The 16,143-nt window shown below is 40.2% G+C and overlaps 1 protein-coding gene across 1 annotated transcript; it reads right to left on the bottom strand.

The window, feature by feature from the left end:
• Positions 1 to 2,076: 2,076 nt before the first annotated feature.
• On the bottom strand, positions 2,077 to 14,860 carry LOC310997091 (glucose-6-phosphate exchanger SLC37A4-like). The gene is made up of 10 exons (XM_083986687.1): positions 14,760 to 14,860; positions 13,286 to 13,794; positions 11,617 to 11,849; positions 9,831 to 10,077; positions 7,000 to 7,152; positions 6,091 to 6,176; positions 5,888 to 6,001; positions 5,737 to 5,802; positions 4,875 to 5,013; positions 2,077 to 3,213 (listed from the first exon to the last, which is right to left on the bottom strand). Exons 2-10 carry the CDS (start codon positions 13,431 to 13,433, stop codon positions 3,047 to 3,049), a joined length of 1,353 nt encoding a protein of 450 aa, XP_083842813.1. The 5' UTR covers positions 13,434 to 13,794; positions 14,760 to 14,860; the 3' UTR covers positions 2,077 to 3,046.
• Positions 14,861 to 16,143: the final 1,283 nt, after the last annotated feature.

Raw genomic sequence — 16,143 nt, forward strand, 5'->3', positions numbered from 1 at the left:
TGCTGTTTCATTCTGAAAAGTTTCTCAATTGGGTTTTCTAATTTAAAACCAAACCACTACTGAATACAATGTAAGGCCTGGTCTCTTTTTATGTGTAGCTAAAATGAAGTTTAATGAGGAGTATACTATATTCTGAAAGCATCTGATTACATGATTCATTATTCATATTAATGTAAAGCTTTCTTCAAGGAGAAACATGCATGGTAAGACAACAAACAAAACATAAAAATCTATGAAATTAATGAAAATTAGACCTTGACGAGCAGTATAAGATATTCTGTATGGGTCAAATTTGCATAATAAATGCAATGGTACAATTCTAGCAGCCGTTTGTAGTTTAGTCCCAAGTAGGCTACTCTTAAGATGAACAGTAGGCTAGCCTAGCCTATATAATATTAGTGAATCTGTTCTTTTGAGGATGTAAACGTTCAAAACTCGTTTGGTAAACAAAAAAATGGTTAAGATTGGGGGTTGTAGCCTACGTATTCAGGGAGGTGTTTGTGTGAACATCATTTTGAATGGAAAATAAACTGTAGGTTAAACCTTCAACTAAAAAAAATGTACATGTCGAGATGTTATGTCCCAGAAGTCAGATTTATTTTAAATAGGCTTAAGTCCAGTCTGTGGTTTTACACAGAAAGACACTTTACAGGTTTCGACCCATTCCTATTAAATTATGTAAAGACTGAAATGTTCCCAGTCAGCTGTGAAGTCTGTCTCTAAATGATGGGATGGGAGCTAGCTTCAGGCTCTGTCCCATTAAAACCAGATCACAGACCGGTTTCAGCACCATGGACAGTTTCACACCGGACCGACGTTTATCTGCTGCTGAATTTCTCTGTGTTGTCTTTCACCTTTTCCTCCCGTAACGACACATTTAGTCCTTAATTAGTCCTCATAATCCCCAGTAGCTTCTTTGTTAGTAAACAAACGGATCGTGTCTCGCGCCCCTTACGTCTTCGATGCACTTCCGGTATCACGTTCTCTTCCGCGTTGCTTTGACAACGCGAGAAAAAAAAAGATATTCATTATCCCTGGTGTGTGTGAATCGTTCGCTGCACGACGACGAAGCTGTTTTAAATGTTTCCTCCGTCTTCACACCACAAACACGTCCTGTCTATTTCACATTTCCTGTCACCATGTAGAAATAAAATAAAATCCCCGGCTGATACATTAAAAACACCGGCAAATGTAGAGAAATGTCGGCGAGTTCCTGTTCAAGTAATCTACACCCCCTTCACTTTACGAGCTGGAGAGATTATAGGTTGAACAAAGCAGCATATTTCTTCTTACAAAAGGTGATGCACTATGTTTAAGAGCAATTTTAAGGCTCAGTTACTTGAATTTTTCCATTTACCGGTATGCTTCTTTATACTTAACTCCAATATTACAGCTTCTATTTACAATCCTTGCTTACAAGTCCTAACAAGTGAGGTTCTGCATAGGTTTCCAAACTTTTACACATGTAATTTTTTTTGTCCACAGACAACAATAATTGTAGATGGTGAAAAGGATTACAACACTTTGGAAACATAATTTGTGTAACCTAACCGAGAACTTGTAAACTTCATAACGCATTTGCACTATGGGCCAGTGAGTAGGCTACTAATGTAATATAGCCTATGGATTTAGGCCTATAATAAAATAATATGGATGTAAAATGTTTGTTTTTCTTTCTAACCTAAGGCCACACACTCCCTGAACCAGAAGCACTGATGCACTTTTGCCATTTGCACTGTCATTTTTAGCCTATATTTTTTTTATACATTTTAGTTACATAGTTATTTTTTCCTGCTGGCCAGAATTGTGTATGTTGTTTTGTGTGTATATATTTGTTTGCATTTGTTGACGCCGAGGCCACTGGCAATTTTGTTGTATTTTCTTTTACAATGACAATAAAGCTTCTATCTATCTATCTATCTATCTATCTATCTATCTATCTATCTATCTAACCAACCAAAGAGTGACATAGGCAGACAGCATAAAAAATGTTTGGTTATAACCAGACAAGAGGACACAAACTGTGTATAGGCTACGTTTTGAACTACTTATAGTTTACAAGAAAAACCACTACAGTAAACTTCACATTTATTCGATTTCCTTAATCTCAGGTCCACTGTACAAGTCTAGGAAAATAGAGATTTGCCAAAGTGGCACTGAGTGTAGATCCCTTATGACACTTACAGGACTCAGATTTTAGAGATGAGAAAGTTAACAATATTTAATTCAGGGTTTAACTGTTCTACACAACTACAATGGCAGTGATAAAACACCTGTGGTAAAGATTTGATGTATAGATCTGTAAAAATTCGTCAGATCACAAAAGCTGACTTGGCCACAGAATACTTTTTTTTAAATCACAGAGTTGTGTATAAAAATAACATGTTCTCCAGTTACGGTACTTCATTTCAGTGAAATGATGAATCTGTTCAACTTTTACAAATACTTGAGGTATTAGTAGAATGATCGATGACCATGATACATACTACAACATTTGTGCAAATACCAAGACAAATAATAGTCTTTAAATGACAGAACCATCAGTAAACATTCAATAAGTTAAACTGACCTCCACTGAAGGCAGGGTTTACTGTGAGCAGCTAGTTTCACCGACAAAATCCACCCAAAGTTTTACAGACTTTCATGTCTCTTTCGCACACAGCTGTCATAAAGCAACTTTTGCATTTCTCTACGTGAAAACCGTTCTAGTATCAAGTGGAAGCACTAAGATGCAATAGTGTAACAATTGTGATCTAGCAAATATCTGTGCTGTTGAACATGATGAAAAATCTGTGCGTGTTACCAAAATACCTGACTGAATTTAAAGTAATTTAATGACCTACAGTACACCCAACCTGAACATCTATATCATGCCAATAAATCAGCACAAAACGTCAGATTAGTTCTTGTTGAACAGTGGTTTAGTTTGATCTAATTGGGTCGGTATATGTGCAGTATTCTGTATACAGAGCACTCAACAGTGCAAACACAGTATGTCTAGTCACGTGAAGTGACATCGACAGTCGGCTCGTTTGAGGCAGGTGCATTAGTCCATTTTCTCTGTGACTCGTCCCATTTTGGTTCGTATGTTGCGTACGAGGAAGAAGCCGATGGTCGCGACGCCCATTACCACCTCGGCCACCCAGAAAGCCACGTCCCAGCTGTACCGTTTGGCAACAGTGCTGAAGGGCAGCCCTGCCATGAAAGCACCAACTGTAACACAACAAAGAAAGGTTACGGCAACGCTGGGCCTTGTTTCAGAAAGAGGGATTAGTGAAAACCCTAAATGTGTTAAACCTGGGATGAAAGAAAATCCCAGTTTTCCGTTTCAGAAAGCAGGTTTGGTGAAAACTCCAAGAGTAAGTTGACTAACCCTGAGTTTCTTCTCCTCTTTATCTGAAGCCTGTAGACTGAAAGCAGTGGTAGACTTGGCGTGTCATTTTTGTGGAAGAACCAAGTGATATTGAAACACAAATACTCTGCAGAAGTCTCAGTCGGGAGAAGATTTTTAGACCTCGATTGGATGTTTTATCATTCCTTGATGAGTATTGTTTGAGCATTCCCATTTTTCAGCACTGTTAATTTATCTGAACAATATTCTCAGTCCCCACATCGCTGACATGACACATCGTGGACACGTGCAGTTCAGAGGAAATTCTTCGTAATGCACTCGTAATGTTTTTTTTGTTTTTGATGCAAAGCATGTGTCCAAGGAAGGAAACCACACCATCTGTCAGGCAGAAATGTCACTTCTAAACATCTAATGTACACATTTGTAGTGTTTCCAAGAACTCATCAGAGAGCACTTTAACAGAGTAGCAGGTATAAGTCTGTCAATAACCAGTGTGGTAGGAAGAGACTTGATGCATTTATCAACCAATGTTTCCAGGTGTGATGGCATGCAGAGACTACATGCACATCCCCATCACATTATAATGGAAACAAATTTGAACATAAGCAGTAAACACAAATTTGGAGACTTGTATGTGTAAAGACATTTAGGCCTTGCCCTCAAATAGACAATATTAAAAACTGGCAGTGTTGGGATAACTGAAAATTAGATTCTTATTTATTTATTTTTTTTTACCTCAAAGATTTACTACTTATTTCTTTTAATTTTTCTGTTCGGGAGCTTTGTAACGATTTGAATGCAGTCACTGAATGCTGTTTATAAGGTGTGGCAGGTTAAACAACATGGTGACTGCTTGTGATGAAATTACGTATACCACACCCATTTGCACTATATTTTAGTATTTCATCTTTAGTTTCTGCCACGTTCATTTTGTGTCAGTTGAGTTGCACCTGCACAAACACACACACACATAGAATAAATGCTGATTTAGTCGAATACTCATGTATTCCCTCGGTCAACATTAAGAGCTCATATTCATATTCTTTTGCAGCTGCTATAGAATCAATCTTTTTTTTTCTTTTTTGGAAAATATGCTCTTATTCTGCATCAGCATTCATAAATATGTCTAACTCCACTTGGGAGAAGGAGGAGGATCGAGGATTTATTTCGATTGTTGCCATGTTGAATCATGTTGTCTGTGTAACATTGATGAGAGCTTTTTATCTCTTCGTGCACAAGCTTACCTCTGGATCAAATTAACTCCTAGTTGATTGAACCAACTGTTATCACCCATACTGAAACTGAAAACTCAAGAGTTTTCCAGCTCCGGCTCAGTCAACTTGGAGATCAGGATTAGGCTCAGAGTTTGTTGAGCCTGCTTTCTGAAACAGCGCCCTAGAGTTTCTCATTAAAAAAGTACACCTTAGTCCCCCCCCCTGTTATTTGTAATGTTCACGCACATGGTTGTTTCATGAGAAAGAAATGTAATTTTTACTTATTTCATCATACACCTGCAGCTTACCATTAGCCATCAGGGCTACGACAGCATGAGACGTTCCACAGAAGTTTGATGGAGCACTTTCACTGGCTATCACCCCGAACAAGGCGATTGGTCCGTAAGAAGAAAATCCAAACATAGCTCCAAGGAAGAGGATCCAGATCTGTGAATGACAAAAACAAAATGTGAACCATTCTGTTGTTGAAAGAAAAATGTCTACATTAAAGGGATAGTTCAACATTTTGGCAAATTGGCCCATTGCCATAATCCCTATAGTCTTAGCAGTAGGTTTGTCACCTTTATTTGTCGGTGTAAGCTATTTTTAGAACATCCGAGCCGGGAGCTGCCAGAGCTACACTACGGAGGCTAATGGGATTTCTTGGTTTCCCTCATCAAACTCATCAAATACACAATCCAACAACTCCAAAACGCTCTGGTGGACAAGTTGTGACCTGCACATTCACCACGCTATGAGATAATAACAGAACGAGACAAGACAGAGTTGTTTTCAAGGTAATTTCATGCAAAACAGCTGATGCACGTTCAGGGCCAGTTTTTCAGCAAGCAGTCTCTGCATTTGACTCCGTCTCATAGTGTGGTGAATGTGCAGGTCACAACTTGTCCACCAGAGCATTTTGGAGTTGTTGGATTGTGTATTTGATGAGTTTGATGAGTTTGATGAGGGAAACCTCAAAAATCCCATTAGCCTCCGTAGCGTAGCTCTAAGCAGCTCACGGCTCTGCTCCGCCGTTCTAAAAATAGCTTGCACCAACAATTAAAGGTGACGAACTTACTGCTATGACTATAGGGATTATGGCAATGGGCCAATTTGCCAAAATGCTGAACTATCCCTTTAACCACTGAAACTAGGATGTTTTGAGCGTACCTCTTTTTCTGTCACACCAATGAGGACGGCCACAGGATGGATGACTTGGACCCAAAGAGGAGCCTCCTGAGCAAAGAACAACACTTATTGTAGTCATGTCGGTGTGAAATATCTTCCACGGTGATTAAAAGTCGACACGGTGGCGAGCTACCTCTGGGATTTCCGACGTGATGGTGACTCTGAAGAGGTACATGGACACGTACATGCCAGCCATCATGAAGATAAGCAGGCCGTGACGAGGGTTTCCATGGGTGCCCAAGCCTTGCTGGAGAGAAGCAAAGGGGAGCATGTTCATAATTCATTTAATCAACAATCTGTCAATTTGTGTCTAATTAAACTGCATCTGTTACTCACGCGAGCTACTGCTCTGTCTGAGATTAAACCTGACGCGAGGCTGCCCACAAAACCTCCCACCTCCAAGGCGCTCATGTAGGTGCTGCCTGTTAACACACACACAGCTGAGGTCAGTTCCTTCCCACCAGGCTAATTATACACAGCTGCCATCAGAAATATTTAACCTCCTGAACATGTGAAGGGAATTAAATGAAAACATGCAACAATTCAACAAAGAAAGAGTTTTGATAACATAAGAATAAGATTATGTAATAATTAATTCAAAAACTTCTAGCTTCTAGCTCACTTGTTGGTTTCTGCTTTCTTTAAATCCAAACATATATGTGGGAATCTATGGGAATTACATCTGCAGACTGAGAAAGTTAATCCATGATGCCATTTACCATAAAACACTACTGAGCGCCACGTCCAGTAATTCTTCTGGTCATCATAGGCTTCATCTGTCATGCACCGGACAAGCAGCTAGCTGATCCATATAGTCCTGCAGGCTAATCCCAAATTGTCCCAGCCTTCATCAGTTCTTCCTAAATGTCCTTTGCAGGTTTGTGCACATTGTCCTGAGGAGACAGCTCAGGCCTCTTGATACATTTTAGCTTGCACCTCCGGACTGTTGCTATTGTGCCACAAGTTTTCAACTTCTGTGCAGCGCATTTTTTTTTGAAGTCATACAGACTAAGAGTAGGTTTTAAATTGAAATGAGCAATATTATAATGAGGCTAAATAATCATGACATGGCTACTACTTCATTATTATTTAGTTTGCTCTATCGTTCAATTGATAAAGACTTCTCTGCAGAAAAAAAAAAGTTCTAAAATAAATATTTTCTTTCTTTTTGAGGGGAGGGTGAATATTTCTCATTGCAACTACATGATAACTAATGAGAAGCAAAGGACAATAAGACCCACATACCCATAAGAGCAGTCTGGCCTTTCTCCTGCATGAGGAACAGCTGTCCCCAGTCAGTGGCAGCCGTCTTCACCCCGAAAACCACCAGGTAGCCCAGAGACAGCACCCACAGGAACGGAGACAGGAGGAACTCCCTCAGCGTGCTCTCACCGTTGCCTGGCGAGGGGAGCACACACACAAGTGGTACCTTCAAGTGCTCACATTAAAATGAGGTCATTGTTCAATATATTATTACTAAAGTAAATGCAAGATTACATTGAGTTAACACAACATGAGTACACACCACCTGAGAAGTGACCACAGTTAGAAAGCTATATGACTGAACCTAAGGCTGTACTGTGTCGTTGGTTAGAAAACATGTTCTACTTGTTACATGGAGTAATTAGATAAATTATTATGTGAACACGTTTGCTATGACAAAAAAAAGGATGGTGTCCAAAGGTCTTGTAATATTCTTGGGGTTAATATGGTAGTTAAAGGGATAGTTGACCAAAAAATGAAATTCAGTCATTAGTCACTCACCCTCATGCTGATGAATACTCTGGAGTAGTTTTTTATTCCTCAAGGTGCATCTGGAGACCCGGGAGGCCGGTTCGTAGTCCATTGAAAACTTTATATGAGAGTAATAGGGCCTGACACAAAAACGTCCATAAATCTAGACAAAAACCATTTAATATTCCTCCAAACTGCTCGTCCACTGCAATCCCAGTGTCCTGAAGGGATATAGTCCAGAGTTTACTTGAAACAACGTCATTTAGGACATTTTTACAGCCTAAACAGTCCTGTATTGACTTTGCCTGGGGCGCGCTCTCGCAGACTTGCCTAAATGACGTCGTTTCGGGTAAATTCTGGACTATATCCCTTCAGGACACTTGGATTGCAGTGGACGAGCAGTGTGGAGGAATATCAAATGGTTTTTGTGGCCGTTTTTGTGTTTGTTTTTTGTGTTTTGGCCCTATTACTCTCATACAAAGTTTTCGTTGGACTACAAATCAGCCTCCCGGGTCTCCAGATGCACTTTGAGCAATAAGAAACTACTCTAGAGTATTCATCAGCATGAGGGTGAGTCAATGACTGAATTTCATTTTTTGGCGAACTATTCCTTTAATACAGCACTAATTAGCCATGTTTAATCTAATATTCAGCAACATATGACTGCTGTATGATGTGGTATGTAGTTGCAATATATACATTAAACCTAAATATCTGTGTTTTCCTGTAACAAAACAGATTTTACCAGCTGATTTAAGCACAAAGACAACATCACTGGGATTTAGATGCATTATTCCACCTGTGTATGGGATCTACAGTATGTGGACATGTTTGATGTTTGGATTCATTCAAGTCATTATCAATGACCTTTTTTTCCCAGATGTGGATAATTACTTGAGCATGGATGGTGATAACAGATTCGGGGTTACAGTCGTGACTGTGTAGGTGCTTATAATCTTTCTGACTGATATGAGGTGGTTAGGCAGTGGCAGTGATCATAGAGGTTGTTTAAAGTCTAGTTAACTCCTGTGTAAATACAGTTTTTTTCGTGTTTGCAGTTGTTGGTATGATCAGAATATTGGTGTCTGATATGCAGCTGACACATAACATTACAGTAACGTCACAAAGATTATATGAAGCCTGAGCTCTATCGGGTTCTGTAATGAAATGAAGAGTCTTTCTCACTGGTGGGATAAAATGATTATCCCACATGCTGTTGCCTGAGTCAAAAACCCAAAAGATATTCTGTTTATTATCCCGCAATACAAAAAGAGAACAGCAAATGCTCTCAGATGAGAGGTTGGAAACATTCAGTGTTTGGCATTTTCCAGAAGAATACTCGCTTGAGCATCAGGCTGCAGTTGAGCCATGTATGAGCTTTACTCTGGTCAGGATGATCCGATACACACACCCACACACACTTTAAGTATTAACGGTTACTTGGGTAGCGTCTCTAACTGCCAGTATTGTAAGTACACTGCAAAAACTCAAAATCTTACCAAGAATATTTGTCTTATTTCTAGTCAAAATGTCTCATTTCTAGTCAAAATGTAATGTCTAGTCAAAGCAAATCTCATTCTACTTAAAATAAGACTCATCACATTAAAAAGTAGTTTGTTTTTAGACAGTTTTTACTTCTTTCAAGCAAATTTTCACTTGAAATAAGTAGAAAAATCTGATAGTGGAGCAAGTTTTTCTTTCTCATCCAAGCACAAAAAACTTGCTTTCACTGGCAGATTTTTCTACTTATTTCAAGTGAAAATGTGTTTAAAACAAGTGAAAATGATCTAAAAACAAGTTAATTTTTAGTCAAAATGTCTCATTTCTAGTCAATATGTAATGTCTAGTCAAAGCAAATCTCATTCTACTTAAAATAAGACTCATAACATTAAAAAAGTAGTTTGTTTTTAGACACTTTTTACTTCTTTCAAGCAAATTTTCACTTGAAATAAGTAGAAAAATCTGATAGTGGAGCAAGTTTTTCTTTCTCATTCAAGCACAAAAAACTTGCTTTCACTGGCAGATTTTTCTACTTATTTCAAGTGAAAATGTGTTTGAAACTAGTGAAATGATCTAAAAACAAGTTAATTTTTTAGGTGATGAGTCTTATTTTAAGTGGAAAGAGATTAGTTTTGACTAGAAATGAGACATTTTGACAAGAAATAAGACAAATATTCTTGGAAAGATTTTGAGTTTTTGCAGTGTAAGGATACTCAAGACAGACCCAGTGCTGCAAGGCTGCAACCTAAAGGAAACTCACATGGCTTCATCATGTGACTGGCACACTTTCAGCTACACAGGAAGTGGCCTCTCTGCTCGCTGTAGTGGTTTCTTTTGCTCACCTCCCTTCGCCCCCTTCTTGGCTGCAGGCTGGATGCTGGGCAGGCCGACGTCCTTCGGCTCATTCTTTATAAACACCACGCAAACGAGAGAGAAGCTTGCGCAGAAAATGCCGGACATGGTCAGGATGGTCCTCCAGTCGTAGTACTGCAGAAGCACGGTGACCAGAAGCGGACCCAGACTGCCGGCCAGGTTCATACTGCAGGACAGCACCGACCACCATGTTCCAAACTGGGAGGGTTCAAACCACTGATGGAGAAGAAATGAGAAAAGACAGAAAAAAGTAAATATTTTGAATCCTACAAAGCAGGCAGAGTAAAAAAAAAAAAAAGGGCGCTCGTTTCCCCTTCATGTGCATTTTTGATTCAGGATCAAGGCAGCTTTTAGCCTATAACCTTTCCCAACAATACTCACATTCTTCTCTCATTATACCGCTTTGAGCAAAACGGCATCAGAGCCACGCCTTGTAATGATGTAATGGCGCTAAAGGCAGCAATAAACATTCCTCAAACAGCAGCACAGTAACCAATAACTTGTGAATCCACTCGACAAACACTTGAGGCTGCATTTATCCACGGTGTGAAGATATTAAATTAGCTGTGGAGTGGAGCAGCAGCTGAAGAACTGAAACAAAAGTCTTGGAACTACTGACGATGTTTTCCCTTCCCACAGTGAAAAAGAAAAACACCTTTGGTTGAAGTTGTTTTCTTTTAGAGAGATCTACTGAGGATCTTCTAAAAATACATTCTGCTGTAATCTGATCCCCTACCACACACTGAACACATGCCAAAGCCTATTTATTCTCCACCTTTTGAACGTGCTTCTTAAGAGCCACAAGGCATAGGATAGTAGAATGCATTAGGCTTTGTTCGAAGGGTAGTAGTAACTTTCTGAGTTCTGCCAATCCTGCATGGAATTCATTGAACTAAAAAGCTAAACCATGCAAAAGTGTGCCAAAAATTGGAGATTCAACACAAGCTGCTACTATCTTTTATTCGTTTTATTACTGGAGATGTGTTCCGAACCCATCACTGTGTTCTTTATAATAAGGTTGGCTGGCCATCCTTAAGTGTAAGGAGGGAACAACATTGCATGGTTTTTATTTACAAAGCTTTACTTGAAATTTTACCTGTTTATCTTACCAGCTTAATCTCACTTAAAATCTGTAATTTACACACTCGTTCACAGGATACCTTGGTTTTACAAATTCCCAGTATCAGGACAGATTTGGGGAAGACTGCCTTTCAGTTTTATGCCCCCCAAAAGTGGAATAACCTACAAAACTGCCTGAAACTGGATCATCTTATTTCCTTAGATAGTTTTAAAAACTTATAATCGAATGTTTTACAACCTGTATGTAATTGTGAATCATGACCTTGTATACTGTATAATTGTGTTTTTGTAATCAGGGTGTCATTGAAAAAGAGAGCTCGCTCTCAATTGACCTTCCCTGAATAAATAAAGGAGAAATGAAATGAAAGAAAATGAAAATCTCTCACACAGCTGACATCTCCTCCAACCAGGCAGTGCTGACTCCAGCCTCGGAGTCAGTACTGCCTCACTGGTCTGACCATGGACTCCTGCAAACAACTTTGAACACAGCTCCACTTTCTGTCACAGAGTGTAAACACACACAGTACGACTCGCAGCAGGTGGCTCCCACTCTGAGGTCGCACCCTCCCACTGGACATCATGAGAGCCACTGGCCCTTGGCTCTGAACATTTAACATCTAAATAACCTAAATTAGGAATCTGTGTTTCACGAGGTGACAGACACGGTGGTAATACCTTGCGCAGCACTTTCCCACACGGGGGCCAGCCGCAGCCCTGTCCCAGGCCGTTGACGAACCACAGCAGCGAGAACATGGACACGGTGGAGGTCCAGGAGAAGACCACGTTGATGCCGCCCACCAAGAAGAGGCCGATGGAAAACAGCCAGCGGGCGCTGATCTGGTCGGACAGCACGCCGCTGATGAACTTACTGATGGCGTAGGCCATGGTCTGGCTGCTAGTGATCAGACCTGCAGACAAAACGTGGACAGACATGAACTGTACCTTTTTCAACTAAGAATCATGTTTAGGGATGTCACGGTTACAGATTTTCTAGGTACGATTATTGTCAGAGAAATAATCACGGTACTACGATTATCATGATTATTATGCATCAATTCATTTGAAAGACTATTAATGTGTAAAATCAAATATAGTCAATTTATAATTACATTACTAATTATTTCCACAAAGTATCTACTAAAATATGACCAATTATTAAAGTGTTTGAAATATATTAGCCATTGTCATCTATACCAAATGTTTAAGTTAATTTTAATCTTTTTTTTATTATTACAAATGACACTGACTCTAGCATTTAAATTCCTACCAATTCAATGTTACGTATGGACCAGTATCTGTGCATTTACCTTTACTTTGGTGCACATCTGCCAATATGGTTCCGACATAATCTTTTTTTGGAAAGTGAGGGTATTTAGGAATCTTTACGATTAATTAATTGTGGCGTTTAATACCGCGATTAATTGTGAAAACAAGTAATTGTGACATCCCTAATCATGTTGTTTCACTGTTGATAATTAATAAAAAACAGTTTTGGCCTCAGTAAACACAATGTCAGATCTGCTTTAAATCTGTCAAATCTGATTTTGGGGCTGAGTTTCGATGGCACTGGATGTAAAAATCAATGGGTTATAGAAACTTGAGTTCTAATTGTGTGACCAATATATATGTAGACATGTACTGACATCATGATATGTAAATACTACATACCACTGCTGACCTAGGGAGCTGTCTTGTATTGTCTGTGTATGGTTGTGTTGTGTATCCGTTTCTTTGTGTTTTCTGTTGTATTTGAACATGGATTGTATTGTATGGGACATAAATTGCATTGATACATTGTAAATGTGTTGTATGGACCCCAGGAAGAATAGCTTTGGCATTGCCATAGCTAATGAGGATCCAAATAAATCAATCAATCAATTGGAGAAATAGTAAAATATTCCACCAGTAAATACAATGACATTAGCTACAATCTTGCACCTTATAGAGGTGGTAGCATGGCTGCAGCCTGCAGGCTCTTAGTCTTTTTCATACGTTTGTGTGGCTCTAATCCATCCAACCACACCCTTGGCTTTCATTTCTCTTGAGCTGCTACAACTCTCTATTGAGGTTAAGTGAAGTCATAAGACAACAACACTTCACATAGCAAAGTTTAGAATAGATATGAATGCATTACGAGGTGGAGGCTGAAGGTGGGCGAGGGTGAAACTGATAGCTGCAGCACCCAATGGGTTCTGAATATACTTGAAATGACTGGGAGCCGTTTCATTTGTGGAGCTTTCAGTTTGCCACAGTGCACGATGATACTTGGCACTGTGTATGTTTGCTAAGATTACATGTAGTTTCCTGCACAATGTGTTTTGATACCTAATTGTAACTGCCTTACCCAAATCATCTTTGTCCAGGTGGATCTCCTCCATCACCGAGGGCATGACGAAGGAGAACGTCTTCCTGTTAAAGAAGTACAGCGAGTAGCCGATGAACATGCAGATGAAGATGACTACACGGTAGTAGCCGTAGCCCGTGGCCGCCATGATTGCACTGGATCCAAGGGAAAAAAAACTAACAAATAAAAAACTTTGAGGATGACGAGTAAAAACAAGATTTATTTCCTCAGGCTCTTTTCTTCAGGGATGATAGCCAATCAAGCTGAGTGTAGTGCTGTTATCTGCAGCCGTTGTTTGACTGTTCATCAACTAGTCGATGCTGTCAACTAGTTGTTTGCACTGGGACAATGGAGATATGAAACGGTGGCGTGGCAGGGCAGCACCGTCACCCGTTAAATGTTTCCTATGAGGTCAAACTCTCCTGACAGCAGGCTGCCGGTCACTCCCGTCTGTCTGCGAGGCTGCTGCATGTAGAGCCGAGGGCAGGGGAAGGAAACTTTACACCAGCCTGAAAATGGAAACGAGAACAAATCGTTAATTATGGCCAAAGCAATTACAAGTGATCATTCTTGTCACTTAGTTTTAATAATGTGTTACAAGGTCAGATAAAGGTTCATGTCAATGTCACAGTGCCCGCTGCCCACCATGGTCAAAATGCTCCACCAGCCAGAGATGAAACTTAATGACTTATACAGTACAAACTTAATACCACAGATGAAAATATCTCTATGTTGATGGTGATGTGGTGGCCAGCTGACCTGGACACTTTTACCCCTCATCAGGATAGAGTGACCCTGGACCTGGACCTGCAGCTCAGCTTCTGCTAACACGTCACTAAGAGTTGCAGGCTTGTGTCGTATAAATGTCAAAGCAGCTCCTTAAACTTGTGCTGTGAACTCTGGTCAGCAAAACTGCCAAGTGTCGAGTGTCAGCTAGGGAACTTCAGCTGACCAGTCCAGACATGGGCTTGAATAGCCTCAAGAGGAAGCACAAATAACCTAAATGATCTTTGGGATATTTATTTCCTGTCTCATAATAAGCCACCACCATTGCTCCTCTGCTTGCTGCAGCTTTGACATTTGAATGACACAAGCTGTGTTGTTGTGCTCTCCTGTGCTGTGACCAACACAACACACTGACTGAACTCACACCGGCACAGGCCTGTGCAAAAACCAAGCGTCCACAACAATACAGCATTAACATATCCACAATACAGGACTGCTGCTTGCTAACGCTGCTGCACAAAGTCATGTATGGATCCATGTGCAAAGTAAAGTACTCTCAGTCTCTCAGATGGTGGCTGGCGAAGTGTCGACCGTGATTTGACTGTGTGTCCCTCCACGGCTCTATATTTCATCCAGTGCCAATGTAAAGAGGGAGATATCACTGCTCGATACCGGATGCTGCTGCTGCTGCTGCTGCAGCGTTTCACCGCTTCGCTGCGACCTATGAATGGGGAAAGAAGCCGCTTACCTTTCATTGGCGTCCCTCTTGCTGATCCCATCCATGCGAGAGGACGGACGACGCGCGTTCACGAGTCTGCAGCTCTTGAGCGCGTCGCCGTGACACAGAGCCACCGTGGCAAAAAAAAAAAAAAAAAGAAAGAAAAGAAATACAATGAAGCACACATTCACACTGCTGCAGGATATATCCTAGTTTGTAATGTCGCACTATCTACCAGCCATTGCATTAATGCATGGTAGTTTCTAAGTGTGGTGTTAGTTAGAGAGCGGCCATTTCTCAAGCCGCCAAACTCCATTCAAATATCTGCGATTTTAAATTTGCACTGCCCCACTGTAGAGACAGCCCGAGTTTATTCATCTCCACATGCTGTACACGAGTCTTTTGGGCCTTGTAGATTACATCGGCGTAGTCGACGGGCTATTTTTGCATCTCTATACCATCTTTTTTTTCTTTTTACATCTCAACCTTTTTATACAGTCCTTGTTTCAGTTTGACTCTGCTCACTACTGCCCTCCTCTGTCGGTGGAGTCAAATAAAAATGGCGGACTAATCCAGTTTACACTCCCTCACAACAGGCCATTTAGTTTGCCACACCAGGGAAAGACTACATTACACAACTGTAATGCATTACATGGGCTCTTGGGCATTGCTTATTAAGGTAGCCTACTAAATAAAAGTGAGCCTTAATTAACATTTCCTGCTAAGAGAATTCAAAATGTCTGCTAAATACAAAAAAACTTTCAGTCTTTTGTCTTTTTTCAGTAGGCTAGCTATTTCTGTAACTAATGAAACAAACACATTTGGATCATTAATGGTTCATATTGATTTCTGGTTTTTATTTCACATTTGCCTCAACTCTAACTGAAGATTCTTGGACCAGCACTAGGCTACAACATTTTTCTGTCATCCTGATCAATGTATAGCCGACCTAAGGTGATGCATTCGTCAAGCAGTTCTTCACACTTGACCTTTGTTTTTGTGCATGTGCAAAACCCAGCGGCAGGCACTGATCAATGATCACATTCATCTTCGTAAATAAATAAACCATCTGAACCTCAAGACTGAGGAATCACCATGACCATACCTAAGCAATTTGTACACTAAACCATAGCCACATGGTGTTTTAATTCATGGGTTGTGTGCAACTGTGAACAAGATGGCAACCTCAGTTGGAAGTTTTTGCAGGCATGTGACTTTTTTGTAACCATATTTCCTTTAATGCTATATTACATGTCCTCACTGTCAATTACTTTAAAGAGCAGTAGTACATGGCAGTGCAATATTCCCATTGCCAGCTGGAATTATGTCACTTTCGAAGCTTATATCACTAAGGACCAACCCTGTCCCCTGTGTGTTTGTAAGACATCAAAATAGGATGTTCCCAAACACAACA

The sequence above is a fragment of the Trachurus trachurus genome, assembly GCF_905171665.1.
Source record: "Trachurus trachurus genome assembly, chromosome: 14".
In the NCBI taxonomy this organism is placed as follows: Eukaryota; Metazoa; Chordata; class Actinopteri; order Carangiformes; family Carangidae; genus Trachurus; species Trachurus trachurus.